This window comes from Rattus rattus, chromosome 5 (assembly GCF_011064425.1).
Source record: "Rattus rattus isolate New Zealand chromosome 5, Rrattus_CSIRO_v1, whole genome shotgun sequence".
NCBI lineage: Eukaryota > Metazoa > Chordata > Mammalia > Rodentia > Muridae > Rattus > Rattus rattus.
In genome coordinates, this window is record NC_046158.1 from 65,174,162 (window position 1) to 65,193,433 (window position 19,272).

At 43.2% G+C, this 19,272-nt stretch overlaps 1 protein-coding gene across 10 annotated transcripts in view; it reads left to right on the forward strand.

The window, feature by feature from the left end:
- The window catches only part of Celf1 (CUGBP Elav-like family member 1), a 74,184-nt gene extending 57,621 nt beyond the window's left edge, over positions 1-16,563 (forward strand). For 4 of the 10 annotated variants that reach the window (XM_032903642.1, XM_032903638.1, XM_032903634.1 and 1 more), the window contains 10 exons: positions 352-486; positions 958-1,037; positions 1,817-1,978; positions 3,894-3,969; positions 5,401-5,529; positions 6,408-6,521; positions 7,622-7,807; positions 9,801-9,944; positions 10,322-10,488; positions 13,598-14,085. In XM_032903642.1, coding sequence (XP_032759533.1) covers positions 352-486; positions 958-1,037; positions 1,817-1,978; positions 3,894-3,969; positions 5,401-5,529; positions 6,408-6,521; positions 7,622-7,807; positions 9,801-9,944; positions 10,322-10,449 — 1,154 coding nt within the window. In that variant the 3' untranslated portion in view covers positions 10,450-10,488; positions 13,598-14,085. Of the gene's footprint in view, positions 1-351; positions 487-957; positions 1,038-1,816; positions 1,979-3,893; positions 3,970-5,400; positions 5,530-6,407; positions 6,522-7,621; positions 7,808-9,800; positions 9,945-10,321; positions 10,489-10,576 lie in introns of all 10 variants that reach the window. The other 6 variants (XM_032903644.1, XM_032903640.1, XM_032903641.1 and 3 more) reach the window with 5 other exon arrangements.
- Positions 16,564-19,272: the final 2,709 nt, after the last annotated feature.

Sequence of the window (19,272 nt, forward strand, 5' to 3'; positions counted from 1 at the left end):
GGCAAGGCAAGATACTAAGAGCTTTGCGTTTAATATCTACAAGATTAGCCTTTGCGGTAACCTGCCTGTCTGTCAATCACACACTAACTGGTGAATTAACTTGAACAAGAGCACAATTTCTCCAAATCTTATGGAAATCTTCCAAATATGTATAATTTTAAGTTACCATTGTTAAATCATTGTATAATTGGTTGTTGTAATTTTATACCATTGTTATAAAATTATGGGAAGAAGAAATGTGTCTTAGAATCTGTGAGGTGGATGTTATGAGACATGGTCAGTATTCAAACCCAAGAGATTTGGTTCTTGACTGCCTTTTATTGATAAGCCTTTTGTGTTTTACTCTTTTAGCTGTGGAAGACAGGAAGCTGTTTATTGGTATGATTTCCAAGAAGTGTACTGAAAATGACATCCGAGTCATGTTTTCTTCGTTTGGACAGATTGAAGAGTGCCGGATATTGCGGGGACCTGATGGCTTGAGCAGAGGTGGTACATTTTTAGAGCTTTTAAAACAGATACTTGTCTTAAATTGCAGTCTTATTTAACTGAACTAGACAGGTCCCTAGCCACCATAGATGAAGTGCTTGAGCCTGCTACCTCCTGCTGTACACCTTGATCTCGTCGATCTCTCTAAGTTGATCCCTCCAATATTTTCCCCATGTTGTCTAAAGAGTTCTGTCCTCAGACTCTCTTGATGTCCAAAATGGAATTGTTCTCTCCACATTTACGACTGGAGTGAACTGAGACTCTGCTTCTCTCTCAGAGCCTCCTATTCGTTGTTCCTTGGTAGTCTTTAGTACCTTATCATGTCTCTACTGAACAAGCTTTCAAACCCCTGAAAAGCAGGACCATATTTGTATGGCCAGGATGATAGTTGACACACAGTAAGTTAGATATTCAGTCAGTGTCTGTCAGATAAACTTCTAAACAAATGAACATTGATTATTTTCTTGCCAGGTTGTGCATTTGTGACTTTTACAACAAGAACCATGGCACAGACAGCTATCAAAGCAATGCACCAAGCACAAACCATGGAGGTAAGGAGCAGAGCGCTGGAAGAGGAGAAACACCCCTTGCCTGACAGTGACAGGATAGCTGCCTATCTAGCAGCTGGTACAACACAATCACCCTGAAACTTAAAATAGTCTCTCTTAGGATGTAAAATACTATGTTTAAAATTATGGGGCTAAGTGGTTCAGAGCACCTGATGTTCTTGCAGAGGAATTGTGTTTGATCTCACAACCATCTGTAACTACACTCCTAGAGGTCAATCGCCCTCTTCTGGCCTCTGTAGATATTGTGGATGCATGAGGTGCACATACATCCCAAGTGGAGAAAACACACATGTAAAGTAAATAAATCTTTTAAAAGTTAATAGCATGTCGGAGCCAGAAATGATGATGAATGCTTATAGGCCCAGTGATTCAGGCTGAGACAGGAGGAGCCCAGTAGTAGGTCAGTACCAATTTGAGCAACATAGTAAGATCTCCCTATTTTAAAAATAGAGAATGATTGTTTGAAATAAATTGCATTTCCTACTATTGTCTTATCAGAAGAGTCACTGATGGGTAGTATTTCTTCTCTTGGCCCAGGAAATATGTTATTTTAAATTGTGTGTGTCTGTCCACCTGTCTGTCCACAGATGCATGTAGAGTTCAAAGAACAATGTAGAGGTTTGTTTTTCCCTTCCATACACTCTATGGGTTTCAGAGAGCAAACTCAGGTCATCAAGCTTGGCAACAGTCATTTTTACTCACCGAGCCATCTCTCTGGCCCCAAAAGAAGGAATTTGACCCTTTGGTTTTGGTGTTTATAGGGTTGCTCATCCCCCATGGTGGTAAAGTTTGCTGACACCCAGAAGGACAAAGAACAGAAGAGAATGGCCCAGCAACTCCAGCAGCAGATGCAGCAGATTAGCGCAGCGTCTGTGTGGGGGAACCTGGCTGGTCTGAACACACTTGGGCCCCAGTACTTAGCAGTGAGTTCTGTGGTTTGCTTTCTGCAGACTTTGCAAGCTCCCAGCTGTTTCTTCTGCCGCTGTCTTTAGCTAACAGTGTTATTTCAACTTTGGGCATGTATAGATTTTATATAAGAATTTAGGTAATGTCATTAAGTGGTACTAGTCTGTCTCCTTTATGGTTCCATATTGAGGCTTTTGTTACAATTAGAATGTTGATTTTAATTTAAAGAATTATAAGTATCTCATTTTCTATGTCTTTTTATATGTGCAATGATCATCAAAATTTTTATTAAGTCCCCTAAAACATGACAGATAGATCTTTTAGCAGACTAAAAGATCCTGAGATTAAAATTAGGATACTAGGGGCTGGGGATTTAGCTCAGTGGTAGAGCGCTTACCTAGGAAGCGCAAGGCCCTGGGTTCGGTCCCCAGCTCCGAAAAAAAGAACCAAAAAAAAAAATTAGGATACTATTAAATGAGAGTTAGAGGACATATTTGCACTTTCCAAATTGTAAATATGTTCCCTTTGATTGATTTCTCTAATGACTTTGAGTCATACAATCTAAAAGAAGATCCAGCTCAATAATCATTATTTAGGTTATATTTTATCATAATCTTATAAGGGATTATTAGATTTGTGAGTCACAAAAGAAGGCATCTTTGTCCATAGTTGCACATGACTATAGTTCCAGTGCCTGGGAGATCAAGGCAGAAAGATCATGAGTTCTAAGTTAACCTGTGATCCACATTGATCTGGCCAGACTGAAACCTCTTCTCAGATTTCCTCTGAGAGGTTTCCTCTGAAGCTAAAATGGTGAGACCATTGAGTCTGTATGGATAATTTGGAAATGATCATATAGGGATAACAAATGTAGTCATTTATTCTTTCAAATACTGATTTTGTGTGGAAACAAGAAAGATAATTATTTCTGTTGACACATGCCAAGTTTTAATTAATTTGATGCTCACTGGTTTCCATTTCTAAAATCTTAGAACTATCAGTTTATTCTAGCTAGAATATCTTTAAAACGAGATTTTAAAAAAGGGGTAAGGGTTGATATATATATTTCAATAGACTAAATTATTTTTACTGCTAGGAACATTGAGAGAGATTATAGTTTTCTACCAGAATAATGCTTTGGAGAATTATCTCTAGCCAGGTGTGGTGGCGCATGCCTTTAATCTCAGCACTCAGGAGGATCTCTGTGAGTTTGAAGACAGCCTTATCTATGTAATGAATTTTAGGATAGCCAGAGCTACATAAAAGAGAGACTCTCTCTCAACTACATGTACACGCGCACACACCTAAAATACTACAATATGATCCAATGTGATAATTTAAAATAGTTAAGTGGAAGGCTTGGTGTATTTGGTGTGTATACCTTTAGTCCTAGCACTGGGGAGGAAGAGGCTGGTGGATCTCTGAATTCAAGGCTAGTCTATTCTACATGTTGAGTTTGAGGCCAACCAGGGCTACATAGCTAGACCCTGTCTCAAAATAAAGTAGTTGATGGTTGTAACCTAAAGAATGCGGTATGTTGGCCTAACTAGGAGAACATGGGAGAGAGAAAGAAACTAGGAATGGCATGAACCAAGGTGTGCTGTGCTAGGATCTAGAGTATTTCTCTGTGCTAGTTTTATCCTTTGCTATGGATAAAGCATATGGATTTATCCTTTGCTATGGATCCTCTGCTGTGCAGAGACTTGAGCTTGTCTCACTATCCAGAGAATGGTCTTCTGGGCCAGGGCGCTAGCTGTGCTGCCCTTGTCCTGTGCAGTCATAGGCTTGCTTGTCTGTTGGCTTGGGATGGTGTATTTGACTTGTTCTCTCTGGGGGCCTCTGCACTCTTGCTTTGCTGTGCTGTAGAGTTATCCCAGATGCAGAACCAGCCCTCACTCTCACTCTTGTTCTGTTTTTTGGTGTAATGTCTAGCTTTATTTGCAGCTCCTTCAGCAGACTGCCAACTCTGGGAACCTCAACACCCTGAGCAGCCTCCACCCAATGGGAGGTAAGTGCTTCCAGGCTGCAGAGGAGCAGCACTGCAAGGTCAGCAAACAGCGTCCCCAGTCTGAGAGTCTGGTACCATTCGTGCCCCAGTGTTGTCGCTCTTTACAGAAACCTTAGGACTCAGCTTTCTGGCCCTATTGCTGGTCAATGCCACTCTGCTCTGAAGTTGTATGGTGTCTTTCATTCTAAGTCACCGTTGAGGAAGAAAAACGGCAAAGAGCACTTAGGGGCCATCCAGACCCCTATAGTAAATTAAGTTCTATGACTTTGCGGAAATACTTACCGAGAGCTACTAGAACCAGGGAGTTTTTGTGTTTCTGAATTCATGCTGTTGTTGCTGTTAAGATATATGGGAAATATAAGTAACAGATGCATGGTTTATAACAAAATGAAGCTCTAAAGACAGTCAGGAGCCTGGGGCTCTCAGAAGAGGCTGAAGAGGCAGAATGTGAGTAGTTCTGTAGCAGCCTGACTGTCCGGTGGCGTGTAGCTGAGCATTGCATTGAGAAAGGGCATGTTTGGTGACCTTCATTTTGAAGTTTTGATAGTAATTGGTTTTGCCCTAGGGAATTTGGTTTTCTACTTTGGGAAAAGATACTATAATGCATATCTTTTTTACTTTCTCTGCTTCCTGTCTTAATAGTCTGTATGTCCTCTAGTAAAATGCTTTACAAAATGTACAACATAATTCAAATTTGTTCTTATTTTGTGTTTTCTAGGCTTAATATCCTTTCCCTCAAATTTTTTCTGTCTTTTTCTGATGATTAATAATACACTGTTACAGTGGCAGTGTCCTTTATTCTTCATTTCTTCTCCTAGTTCTGTTCTTTCCTGTTACTCCCATGGAGCCCTCTAGATCTTTGTTTCCTGCTTCTTTCCCTCCAGTGTACCTATTTGTATGTAAGAAGGCCTTACTTTGGGGTTGAGGATTTAGCTCAGTGATAGAGCACTTGCCTAGCGAGCGCAAGGCCCTGGGTTCGGTCCCCAGCTCCGAAAAAAAAAAAAGAAAGAAAGAAAAAAAAGAAAGAAGGCCTTACTTTACTGTAGCTGGGGCTCTTCCCTTGGGCTCCTTCCCCATGATAGATCACAGGTACTCTCTCATTCAGTTCTGCCTACCTCTGTGTTAGTGCTCATTTGAAGCTCTTTTTCTAAGGAAGTGGCTTTAAATTTCTTCCTACTGGGAATAGATCTCAAGGCCTCATGCACCGTTAGCACATGTTATACCACTGAATTAGGACCCCAGTATTTTAAAGTTTCATACTAAATAATGGCTGAGTCTTTTAGAGCCCTGTGGTATAGCGTGAAAAATGTAGAAACTAAGTATGTTCTTATATAGTTAGTTCCTCTTTGTCTGGGACCAGTTTCCATTCATTGCTGGAATAAATGTTGGACATCTAATCTTCTGGCTGATGAATTTTTTTGGATATTGCAGGGTTAAATGCAATGCAGCTCCAGAATTTGGCTGCACTGGCTGCTGCAGCTAGTGCAGCTCAGAATACACCAAGTGGTACCAATGCTCTCACTACATCCAGCAGTCCCCTCAGCGTACTCACCAGTTCAGGTAAGGGGATAATAAGGAAAATTGTGTGCCTTGGACACATCCTTTCTGAAGGCAAAGCTAAGGGCAGGGCAGTCCATCTTGGGAAGGAATTAACACATACCAGGTAGGTTGTATTATGAGCAACAGATATCTGTCTTCTGTCTGTCTCTCTCTATTTTATTTTTTGAGACAAGTCTCTATCTAAGTTCCGTCTATCTTGGACTTGCTGTTTAGACCAGGCTGGCCTTGAACTCAAAAAAGATCCTTCTTCTGACTCCTGAATGCTGGGATTAAAGATTTTGTCAATCATGGCCTTTTTAGATTTGTTTTTGTTTTTCATTAAGTTTTTTAAAATTATTTATTGAGGCAAGAAGAGATTCAGTGATTAATAGCATGTACTGGTCTCTCAGCAGACCTGGGCTTGGTTCCCAGTACCCATAGGGGGTAACTCACAGCTGCCTGTAACTCCAGAGAATTCGACTTTCTCTTCTAACTTTTATGCCCACATAAACATACATTTACATAGATGTACATATATACAGTTGAAATGATAATGTATACATGCACATATGGCCATGTGACAGTCAGAGGACAACTTGCAATTGCAAGTTGGTTCTTCTCCTGTAGTCCCAGGAGTGGAGCTCAGGTCCTTAGGATTGGTAACCAAGCACCATCACCCTCAGATGTCATTTTTGTCATTTTTTTGATCATTTGAAATTTCATCATTTTTATTTGTTGTAACCTTCATTTGTCTCTGATTTCTTAGAAGGACAATTATCAGAATTCGGTGATTGCAAAATCCCTTTTGTAAATAGAACAGTTGATAGGATCATTCTTGTGCTTTGTGTCCTGTTGGCAAGAGAAGGAAAGTGATGATTTAACTCCTGAATTTCTAATAGCAGGGTCTTCACCGAGCTCCAGCAGCAGTAATTCTGTCAACCCCATAGCCTCACTTGGAGCGCTGCAAACATTAGCCGGAGCAACAGCTGGCCTCAACGTTGGCTCATTGGCAGGTAATGGGCAACCCCTGGTTGTCATCAGGCTACTTTTATAACCTAACCCAGTATAGAAGTACCAATAGAATAATGGCCTCCGCCCAAGAAAAGTTAGAAATAATCATGCATTTTGTCAGATCTGAGGTAAATCCAAACTCTGCTGCTTAGCTAGCTGTAACCTTGGACCATCATTCTAATACTCATTTCTTACCTGCTGCGAAGCAGAAGTAATAGAATACTTTGAAGGGCGCTTAGTTAAATGTGGCCAGGTGGTGGTAGCACATGCCTTTAATCCCAGTACCTAGGTGGGAAAGGGAGGTAGACTTCTGAGTTCAAGACTGGCTTGGTCAACAGAACAAGTTCCTAGACTGCCATGGAGAAACCCTGTCTTGAAAAACTAAAACAAGCCAAAACAAAACCCCCTAACAAATGAAGTTAAATCAGCAACTGGAGAGATGGGTCTACTGTTAAGAGTTTGCTTCCCAGCATCCACATGACGGTTCACAGCTGTCTGTAACTTCATTCCCAGGGGATCTGACATCCTCTTTTGGGCTCCATGGATGCTGCATGAATGGCGTGCACAGATGTACATACAGGCAAAACACCCACACACAATTTTAAAGTATAAAAAAAAAGCTTTCACAGAGATAATGTTGAATGAGAACATAGAGCCTGGTGATAGTAATCTTAATATTGGAGATGTAGAGGCAGACAGATTTCCAAAAACTAGCCTGGTCTACAGAGTGAGTTCAAGGATAGCCAGGGCTACACAGAAAAACCCTGTCTTGAAAAACAAAACAAAACAAAAAACCAGAGAGAGGGGATAGAGTGGGTAAAGATGGAAATGGACCTAGCCATTTGTGACTGGTGTCAGGCCTTCTGTCTGGAAAACAGTAATGAAGAGAGTGGTGCTGAGGAGTGGGATTTGTAATTCTCACAGTAGCAGCAAGGTCTCAAATAGGACCAGTCAGAGGAATGGTCTAACTCAGTGTGTAGTTAAAAGGGAAATTAAAAAATCAAATTTTGGGGAGAGAGGTCTGATTTTTAGTAATATAAGTGTATCTGTCTTTAGTATCAGTTGAATCTTTCTAGTATATTAATTTTCCTCTTCCTTTAAGGAATGGCTGCTTTGAATGGAGGTTTGGGCAGCAGTGGCCTTTCCAATGGCACTGGGAGTACCATGGAAGCCCTCACCCAGGCGTATTCTGGTATCCAGCAATATGCTGCTGCAGCCCTCCCTACTCTGTACAACCAGAATCTGTTGACACAGCAGAGTATTGGTGCTGCTGGAAGCCAGAAGGAAGGTAAGTGCACCAGACTTAGAAGTTGGAGTTTGCGTCAAGGGAGTTTAGGTAACCTTTTCCCAACCAAGGCCAAGACAAACTGAGAAAGACTGTGAAGTGCAGTGCTTTTTGCCATTTTTCGGGGGAGAAGGGTGTGTGGGTGAATCAGAATCATAGAGATCCTCTTGGGAGGGAGCTTAGTTTTAAATAAAGAAACTGGTAGGCATTGGACTTGATCTCATCATTCGACAAGAATCTTGTTTTGTTAGGAAGTCTCTGGGTTATGAATCTACCAGGAGATTGTCTAAATATTCATTCCTCTTAGGTTCATCGTTTGACATTTTCTCTTTGTTTGTCCTAAATGAGATACTGAGATGTGATGAGATAGAGTAAGATAGCTGGTAAGTTTGATGGATGGAGTGAGAAGTAGTACATGGATAAAAATGGAATTAAATTGAGGACTTTATTGACAGTTGCTGCTGGCACCCCAGTGTTTAGGTTTGACTGGGTTTTTATAACCATGACTTGATAAGGTGTAACACTGATGTAAGAAAAACAAGTAGCCTTTTTGGCTTTAGTGTAGGAGCCAGTGTTAAGACATCTGATCTGGAGGGTGTGAGGGAGCAAACCAAGTGTGTGTAGGAGAAGAGGAGTGGCAAGTGCACAGACCTGGAAGCCATAATGGGCCATGGGTTCGACAACAACTAGGAGACTAGGCGAGGGAATGGCTGGATTATTTTTTATTGATTTAGTCACTCTTCATTAGAAAAATCACATTGTAAGTAAAGAAAGTATATTCTGCTTTATATATTCTGTGTTTATAGTTCTGTGTTAATCATGGGCACTTTTGTGTGTGTTGGGGTTGGGAGTTGTGGTTTTTCTAGACAGGGTTTCTCTGTGTAACAGCTATCCTGGACTTAAATTATATGTAGACCAGACTAGACTGGCTTCAAACTCACCCCTTCAGAGTACTGGGTTTAAAGGTATGCACTGCCATGCCTCACTTCATAGGTCCATTTTAAAATGCCCCCCCTTTTTTTTTAACTGAGATGTAGTTTAAGTATGGTTAAATTTAAAATTTGCCCATTTTGGTATAAAACTCTTGTGTTTATGTGGTGTTGAACACCTACCTTAACGAGAGAGCATTTGTGAATGTCCCCTAGGAGCTCCCTAGTACCCCATTGTCATTTGCTACTCCATTCCTGCTCTAGACTGCCAGTCTGTTTGTCATCCTTTAGTGCCTAGGCACAGTTTTGAAAATTAACTTTGTTGTTGTTGTTTACTTGCTTTTGTTTTTGAGGCAGGGTCTCACTATGTAGCCCAGGCAGACCTTGAATTGAGAGCCTCCTCTCTTAGCTTTCTGAATGGTATAATTACAGGCTGAAACTTTTGACTATATTCTCCTTTTTCTCCCCTTTGTTTTACTACTGTACTTGCAGATCTGCCTTCTTTCCAATCCCTTATATCCTCTCTGGCAAGGTATGGGCCTTTAATGTTCAGGTGTAAAATGGCCCACAGTTTTAATCCCAGCATCTGGAATACAGAGGCTACTGGGTCTCTGTAAGTTTGAGCCTGGTCTACTTAGTGAGTTCTAGTACAGCCAGAACTTTATAATGAGACAAAAACACACACACACACACACACACACACACACACACACACACACACACACACACACACACACACACACACACACGGCAAATCCTTCCAGCTTGGTGGTAGCACACACACCTTTAATCTCAGCACTTGGGAGGCAGAGGCAGGTACCAGAGCTACATGGGTAAAACTTGTTTTGGGAAAAAAAAAAAAATCCTTCCATGAGATGACACATGCAAGGGAAGAAATCTAATTTTGGAATTACTGCCTGCTATTAGAGAATCTTTTTCGTTCCCTTTCAGACAATAAATTTGTTGAGATTTTGCTAGTGTTAATATAGATAGGAATGAGAGACCATTGGCCCTTGGTGATGAGCATGCTTAACACTGATATTCTTCCAATCCATGGATATTTGAAGGTCCAGAAGGAGCCAACCTGTTCATCTATCACCTACCCCAAGAGTTTGGAGACCAGGACTTACTGCAGATGTTTATGCCCTTTGGGAATGTCGTGTCTGCCAAGGTTTTCATAGACAAGCAGACCAACCTGAGCAAGTGTTTTGGTATGTTGACTTCTCTTCTGGTGTTGGAATGGGATGAAGTACTGAGAAAGAGAGAAAGTAGCTGCTGACAAACTCAGGGAAATCTGGATTTGCATTTGACCTTAGCAGATCATGACCTCTTTCTGAGCTTAGTCCTACCTGTAGTAGAGGTAGTGCTTTCTGTTCACAGTATTGGTCCAGAGGAAATAGTGTGTAGAAATAGCTTCGCTTGGGGAATGCTGGTGAATGTCAGGTAGTACCACTGAGAACCTAATTGTTTCCTGTGGTTGTCATTGCCAGAATTTTTGTGCATGCTGAGAACAGTTGAGATAACCTTTTGTACAGGACTGAGGCCTCTTTATTAGGCTCCTCACCTAGGTTTCTGCTTGGACACACAGGCTTTGTAAGTTATGACAATCCTGTCTCAGCTCAAGCTGCCATCCAGTCCATGAACGGCTTTCAGATTGGAATGAAGAGGCTTAAAGTGCAGCTCAAACGTTCGAAGAATGATAGTAAGCCCTACTGATCGTGCTCCCCTCTGAGACTGGAGTGAGAAGATCTTCTGGTAAGTGGGGGAGGAGCACCCTTAATCATTCGAAGCCCTAAGGCTGTGTGTTGACAGCCCTGGACCCTGATCCCTGCCACTCTCGCAGGCACAGCTTGCCCTGAAGACTCAGCTACTGCCTTCTGTGGGAGTGTCGCTTCGTACAGAGGACAAGTTTGTGCTTTGGTTTCCAGTGTTTTACTTTGGAGTTTAGGTGCCATATCCTGAGGGTTTTGTTTTGTTTTGTTTCTTTTTCCCTTTATTTAAAGTTTGCTGTGTTTGTAACTAGTATGTTGAGAAGGACCAACACCAGTCCACCTTGAGGAAGAGAGAAATGGGTTTAAAAGATAATTAGAACATGCCCCAAACCATGGAAAGAGAGGGCTGAGCAGAACAGAAAGTTGATCTCCAAGGTCTCTCTCCCTGCCTGCAAGGGTGGGTAGACTGAGAACTAAAGTCTAATGCGGTATGGGGCAGAATGGGTGAGATGGCTTGGCATCTAGACCCCTTCATGACTGGCTGCTTTCTGTGGAAATGCTGAACTTACGCCACCTATTTTTCTAATTTTTGTCCTGGATTTCTGCTCTTCTCTAAAAGAGGGTAAGCAAGTCTCAGGAAATAACGCACTTTTCATTTAGCCTGGAATATGCAAATAACAGGGAGATACCCATGACTAGCCAGCCTGGCCCACCATTCGTGTTTTATTGTCCTGCCTGGTTGGTGGCAACCAGAGAGGTCATTTTAGTTTATTTCAACATGAAGTTAGACTATGCCCATTTCCAGCAGTTCCTTTTGAAGAAAGTCTATGGAAGTTCACCACACCAAGGAATGTTGCCTCCTTCTCCGGCCACAGTTTTCTCACGAAAGCAGACCTAAGAAGCTCTTGCAGCCTTTCTAGCCAACAAGGGTGCAGTTCATGGGCAGAGCCATCAAGAAGCCATTTGAGTGATGGAGGAGAGACCAGCTTCTTGGTGTGCCTGAATCAAGGTCTCTGCAAGCCACTGTGCTGTATTTGAGCAGAGCCTAGTATTCAAGAAGGTTCAGAAGTGCATTTCTGCCTCCTTAATGAAGTGTCCCAAATGTTGTATATCTCATAAAGGTCTGACAGGCCTCTCCTCCAGCCACTCTAGCCCCATTCTCTGTCCTTGAAGGCAGAAGAGAGTACAGGAAGTTTACAGGCTCCATATGGATTTAGTGTTCATTTACCTCAGTATTAACCCATGTTCATTTTGTCATGATGCTTACAGTGAGCTCCTGCTGCCTTTCACGGGTCTTAACTCCAGCCTTTGCCAGTGTCCCACACAGCCTCTGAGCAGAGGTGGTAGCCCTATAAGTATATGATTAATAACCACAGCCAGGGCCTGGTTCCTGAGTCATTGGAAGCTTAAACCTCACAACGTCTTGGCTCTCAGCAGCAGAGATTAGAAGGGGCTAGCCTGCTTTAAGTCAGATGGGGACACTCACTCTCCTTGTCATGCTGTCCCTGTGAATAACAAACAGGGACTGACCATCTTGCTGTTGTGCAGGAAGTTGTTAGTGATGTTGTCCCATTGATGCTGGGACAGCTGCTCTCTTAATAGTGATGAGTTGAGTCTGTTGTCCTCTTAAACACGAAACATACACTTCTTCAGCTGAACCACGTAAACTTGAATTCTGTGCACTGGGAGAAAAGTGTCCTGTGTTTCAAGATAAAACTGTTCTAAAGGCTTCCAGGGTAATGATGGATTTTTTAAAATAATGCAAAAAATAAAAAATAAAAAATTAAAAAAAAACTTAAAAAGGAAAAAAAGAAAAAAGAAAAAAATGCTAGGTTGGGCAGGCACTGCTTTGAATCCCAACCAGCTGGAACCAAGAATGTTGTTTCTATTTTTATAGAAGTTTTATACAGCTCCGGGGTGGAGAATATTTATTACCTAAATTATATCTCTGGAAAAGGCCAGGATTTTGTAGAATCCAGAATGTGATTGTTGTACACACAGGGTGCTGTGTATGATTGAAACTACTGACTTTCTGTGACCGTTTGCAGCCCAGGTAACCTGTCCAAGGGGAAGGCTAACATTAATGCTGTGAATTGGCAGAGGCAAGAGCTGTGCTCTATAGGGTGCTGCCAGTGCTGTGTTCCCTCACCTTCTGTTCTGTCTTCCTCCTTGGCCAGAACACCACATTCTTTCCCCTTCTTCCGGCTTCCCTCTATCTTTCCCATTTTTGTCCACAGATTTTGTCCTGTGCTCCAGGACCATATGAAACCTTCCTAATGATATTAGAGGCAAAGGCGTGACTCCACCTTTGGGAGTACAGACCCCAGACTTCATACCTACTTGTGATTTCTAAAAGGAGCACTTGCTCTAGCAGAGCCATGGTCTGCTCAGTCAGCCAGCCAGCCAGCTGGGGAGACCATGTACTTCCATTGTCCCGTTTGCCCAGCACAGCAGTAGCACTGTCCTTGAGCACAGTTCTCTCCCCAGGCCAAAGATGGTTTTGTTGAAGAAGCTGCTCCCCTGTAAGTCTTGATGTGGAAGGGAAGGGCTCAGCTTAGAGTGGAGACTGGAGTGATGAAGTCTTAAGCAGTCCGTTTCTGTTGCGTGGAGGTTTCACTTAGTGTGTTTTCTGCTGTAGTTTTGTTTCGTAGATTATATCATGCCATTGATTTGCCTTCAGTGCAGCCCAACCACTATCTCCTGGGTTCCACACGAGTGGTCAGGGCTTCTGTGGAAGCTTAGGGCTTGGATTTCTGGGAACGAAGGGCCATCCCAAGATCGAGCAAGAAACTCTGGCCCTCTACCTTAAATAGTCTCCCTCCCACTCTAGTTAGCATCTTTTGTTGCTGAGACTTGCTTGCCCAAAGACTGTCTGGATATGTTGGGTGCTTTGCAGGAAATCCAAGCCTTAGGTTCCCTTCTGTCTCTGGCAGTCAGATGTTCTCTTGGTGTCCTTCATGTCCTTTTGAACTTTTCCCTGTGTCCATTGTTAGCATGTGCAAAAAAGTTCTTGTCATTCCCCACCCCTGCCCTTCCCCGCCTCCTCATTTCAGGGCTGCATACAGTGAGTGTCCTGTTCTCTCTCTCTGTTTGGATGTATTGCTCTGTGTAACTCAGTGGATCTCCCTCTTTCTGGTTTGTTTTTTTTCTAGATTCCTGCCGTTTGTTCATCGTTGTGCCTAAAGCATGTCGATGTGGCGTCAAGTACATCGTCCAAATCCCTGTCTCTTCAGCTTCTCTGATGCTTGAACTCTCACCTTTGACCTTGTGTTGACCTTTGATGCTGATGTGTATTTTATTATGTTTGTTTCTTTCTTTGTTTTTTCTTTTTTCTTTCTTTTTTTTTCCCTTTTGTGCTGCCAAAATTGGTTTTGCTAGAACGACTGCTGAAGGGAAAATATTTAAACTTGCATTTGAATATAAAAAAAAATCTATTTTTCTAGAACTTCCTAAGATAACCACTTGATTTTGTGATTCCAATTCTTTGTAACTGTCTCAGAGCAGCCCTACTAGCACATGCCGTGTGGTGTTTGTATCCTTGTGAACACACAGCCAGTCCGCTTCCAGGCTTTCTTCCTCTGTGTGCTTCGTTTTAAAGACAGCTTTGAAATAAACAATGAAATAAAAGATGTCACTAAAATCTTTGAGGCTCCTGAACACATTTTGCTGACATAGTTTTGGGGCTTGAGGAGACCGCATGTTGTTATTAATTTTTGTTTTTCTGAGTTCTCAACTGCAGAAAATGTCTGAAATACCCACCCCCTCCCCCCCATTCCCTTTTCACTGGAGGCTGAGGTTTGGGCCCCAGCTACCCTTTTTCCTTTTCCTTTGTGGTTCTTCCTGAAGCAGCCTGCAGGGAAGCCCTAGGGTCCCTCCTCCCCTCCCCTTGGCTCAGCCAGCTCACACCTATGCTATTCCTACAGTCTCCACAGCAAAATGTGATGCTTTCGACTTTTTTGGGTTTTGTATTGTTTTTGCCTTTTTGTTTTGAGTTTTTCCTTTCCTACTAAGATTATGCCCAGAAAAACAAGTTGTGCATGTTCCCTGCTGCTTCTTCACACCTTCGTATGTATCACCCTCACCTCTCTGTTTTCTATAGTTTGTGCAAAAACTGACTGATTTAAAGGGGTTTCAAAGAAGATGTTTTAAATTGTTATGGGGTTGATTTTTTTTTTCCTCAGAGTGTATTGTTTTATTTTGAAGTGGCAACTTTCTCCTCTATTGCCCTTAGAGTGTTTGCCTGTGCACTTAGACTGTCACTCTTTGTGGCCTCCAGGTCTCAGTGGGGGATCCAGGAGGCTGGCTGCTCTGCTCAGGGAGTCCAGAGGGGCAGAGAGGCAGAAGCAAAGGTGGCTGTGGGTAGGCAGGAGGCTTAAGCACACAAGGCTGGATCACAGAGGGAGGAGAGAGGGCACTGCTTCTGACTGACTCCCCAGAGGAGGCCATCTGTGCACTGAGTGGCAGTACACCTGCCTGCCTGCCTGCCTGCCTGCCTGCCTGCCTGCCTGCCTGCCTGCGCTTTCCTAGGTGACAAGCACAATAAATACTACAGTCTTCACACTGTTTACAGCTCTGGGCACCAACCACCCCACACTGGCTCCTCACTACGGCTCTGCTCTTACTTAGCTGGGAGAGTTGGGGGAGGGGCAAGAATTTGTTTTTAAATTGGGTGAGGAGCCAGATAGCTACTGTCCCCAGGTGCCAGGCCAGCCAGCTCTTTGGTTTCCTAAGGGAAACTTACCCTCTTCTCTTGTAGCACCATCCAGCCTCAGGGTCTTGGGGACTTGGAAGAATGTGAATGGAGGAGGAGACTAGAGGAAATGAGTAGTCAGGGACGGATCTGTGAAGAGCAGAGGCAGCAGGGGGGATTTTTGATAGATCCCACTGAGACTTAAGCACTGGTGGGAGGGAAAGTGGAAGCAAGATTGTCCCGAAAAGGGTGGCAAGGTGCAGCAAGGGATGGGGTGGTGAGGAGGAGAAAGCACTGTCCAGCATCATCCACTCCCTGGTGATGAAGGGACTCCAGCTCAGTTTCTGCTTTGGGTCCCCTACAGGTTGCCCAATATATTATGCTTGCAGAGGCTACCTTACTAGGAAGAAATGGCAGCCAAGTGGGGGGACCCCTGTAAGTAGGCTGCTTAATGTCCTGGAAGGGGTGGTGGGATGAAAGAGGCCAGAGCATGAGAGACCCTGCTGTGTGCCCCACAGTCTGACTGCACAGAGCGCCTCTGTTGGCAGGAGGTGCTGAGGCCCCTTCCTGTGTACTGAGAAGCTGTGTTTGCCAATATAGTTTGCTTTCAATTCCAAGAGGAGCTCTGGGAAAACCTGTGGATAAAACCAAATGCCAAATGTTGGACATTGTTTCCTTTCCCTTTTCTCTCGGATTGTTTTAATTGTTCTGTAGTGGTTTTAATGGATTTGAGACCCTGGAGCGGCAGCTGCCTTTCTGATTTCCAGCTGCTTTTTGTGAATAATTTAAAAAGAAAAAAAAAAAGAAACTTTACATTTTGGAGACAAACCTGTGTGAGTTTTTTATTGGTACAAACGTTGTATTTAACACTAGGGGTTTTGTACAGTTTTTTGCCTTTTCTACTAGAAAACAATGTAAAGTGATTTCACAATGTGAAGAGAAAAAATTGCCACTATGACCAAACGCACAGTCTGTTCTGCAGCAGCAACGGGATTCAATCAACTCAAAGTCGTGATTCAGCCGTAGAGATGCTTTTTTCTTGACCTTGTTTGAGCTTTCCTTTTTTCCTGTTTGATTTATAAAAGATGTCTTTTGTGTGTGAACTTGTGTTGTACTCTGTAGAAAATTATGGATTTTGCTTTAATGGTTTTTAAAAAAAAAAAAAAGGGCAAGAAGAGCCCTTGTCGCTTTTCTTACCTAATCACAGTTTGTGTAGTGGATTAAAAAAGGAAAAGTTGTTAAAAGTTTGGAGCAAGGGAGTGTGTGTTTAAAAGGACTCTCCCTCCCTTTTTTGTGTGTTTTCCTTTTGTCCCAATGGGGAACCTAAATCTGTTTTAATTGCACAGACACACGGACAAAAAGTCATTTTGTATCTGCCAAGTGTGGTACCTTCCTTTGTTTATTTGCTATTAAACTGTTTGAGAAGAACTGTCTGTCTTCAGAGTTGTTGACTGTGGGTGCCGGAGGTGGGGACGGGGTTGGGGGTGGCTTCCATTTGACAGACCTGATGATGATGCAGCTGAACCCACACACACAAAGCTCTGAGGGAAGAGAGTTTCTCTCTGGAATCTACTTGTGTGATGTGCCTGCATTCTACAAGGTCACCATGATGGGGAAGCACTGTGAAACATTTTGGTACCTTTAATTTTGTTCTCCCTCCTTCATTACTGCTAGTGGCCCATGTGAATCCTAGATCATGGCCTTCTCTACAAGCCTTTAGTCTCCAGCCCAAAAAGTAGTTAGTCCTTTAAGGTGCCTTCAGTTAACTCCTCAGGTACTCTAGATCGTTCTCTAATGAAGCCCCCTGCCTAGGACTACCTTTGAACCTCCGGCAGCTTGCAGTTCAGTTTCTGGGCCTGAAGAGGCAGAGACTCTGGCTGTACAACAGACCTTCATTCACTATAGCTGCCGTCCTACAGGGAGACTCCCAGTAACTGGGTGGTCGGTCCAGTCTTCATAGAACTGAAGCCTCTCTGGAAGCTACAGCTGACTTGTGGGTGGTGGGCAGACCTCAACCCTGTTCTCTATGCCCCTCCATTTGGGGAGGGTCTGGTGGGTAGTGTTTATTGATATATAGCCTGCCTTCTAGTGCCTAGTGGTACACCAGCATTGTGCTAGGCTCTGAGAAAGCAGGCAGGAGAGAAGCTTCTCTTTTAACTCAAGCATTTCCTGGACACTATCCATTTGATATTCACATGAGGAATAGAGAGGTCTTGTCAACCACACCTTGCCTTTAATTGCTGTTCTTCAGGTCTCCCATTTCTGTCTGCCACCCCACCACACCCCCCACCCCCAAGACAGAATCTTGTCATGTAGCCCCAGCTGACCTTACACTCAGGAGCCTTCCTGCCTCAGCCTCCCTAATGCTGAAGTGACCATCAGCACTTCCATACCTGGCTTTAAAATGTGTTTGAAATCAGAAGTCTGGGGCTGGGGTTGTAGCACAGTGGTCGGCTGCTTGCTTAGGACATATGACGTCCTGAGTTTGAGCCCCAGAACTGCAGAAATAGCAGAACTTTATAGAAATTTGCAGGTATTTACCCTACCTAATTGCTGCAAGAAGTTGATGTGGGAAACAGGTGAAACTCAGTATGTCTGTCTTTACGTCATTCCTAGACAGTATTATTTGTCCCCCTCCCTCTCCATCTGCATACTAACAAGTCAGTTGAAAAGCAGCCCTGCTGCTGCTAGAATTGGGGCACTCAGAATTAGGTCGAGCCGTCCAATTCCCAGGCCCTTTCCTCTTAACCACCAGAGAAAAATGTCTCAAGCAAATACTAGCGTATTAACCAACTTTTCATAGGCAGTTGCAGTGAGGAGAGACTCTGTGAGGCCAGTGGCTCTCATACCATCAGCCTAAACCCCAGAGGTGACTGCAGCTTTGCCTCCGTTGGGAGTTTTGATGTTGGAAGGAATTACTGATCACTACTGCTCCTGCAGAAGTGCCACCACCTGCGGGACTCAAGGCTCCTGTGGGGTATTTCTCTGTAATTCTGCTCTCCAGTTTATTTTTATTTTTCAGACAGTCTCTCACTACATAGCCCTAGCAGGCATAGGACTTACTGTGTACATCACGTTGACCTCCAGCTCAAGAGTTTAAGGTGTGAGCCACCTCATCTGCCCTTAATGTTTTTATTTTTATATATTCATATAAAATGTGCTGCCTTATGTGTCCTTATATAAATAATGGCATTTAAGAACAGAGTGTGCCGGGGTTGGGGATTTAGCTCAGTGGTAGAGCGCTTGCCTAGGAAGCGCAAGGCCCTGGGTTCGGTCCCCAGCTCCAAAAAAAAAAAAAAAAAAAAGAACAGAGTGTGCCATCATTGCAATTAAATGGCCTTTTTACAGTACTTTTTTTTTTTTTTTTTTTTGTAAATATGGTATATTTTATAGTACTTTTTTTCTTAAATGGCTTTTTAATTTTAGTCTTTTGGGGGTTTGATTTGGTTTGGTTTTTCGAGACATGTTTATCTGAGAAAAATAAATGCACTAGAATGTAAAATGTCTATTGGGCATCCTCCCTGGGTTCTGTATTTCATACTTTGAAGAAGTGGTGTGGTCAGAGCCTTCTGTGGACTCTATTCCCAGAAATTAGTTATCTTAATGGTTTCCTGTTCACAATGCCTTCCCCTCCTCCCTCTGCCCCCTCCCCATCTCTGTTTCTTGAGACAGTCCTACATAGCCTCAAACTAGCTGTGTGGGGAAATGACCTTGAACTCTCCATCTTCCTGCCTCTACTTCCTAAATCCTAGGATTATGGGCATGAGTCACCAGGTCTGGCTCACGCTTGATTCTCTCTGACTCAGATGGCTGTGTATGCCTTTAATCCCAGCACTGAGAGGCAGTGGCCTCTGACTTAGAGGCCAGCCTGCTCTAGATTGTGGACTCTGGCCAGGCAAGGTTACATAGTGAGATCCTGATTCAAAACAGAAGAGAAAGCTTGAAGGATGGTTAGTTCTGTGGTTTAAAAGCCTGGGTTGTTCTTGCAGAGGACCCCCAAGTTTGGCCCCCAGTTCCCATATTAAGCTGTTCACACCTTGTAACTCCAGCTGCTCAAGGTCTTCAGGTCTCTGGGCATCTGCACTAAGTCCATGCAGTGGCACAGGCATAATTAAATCTTTTTAAGAAGCAAGATAG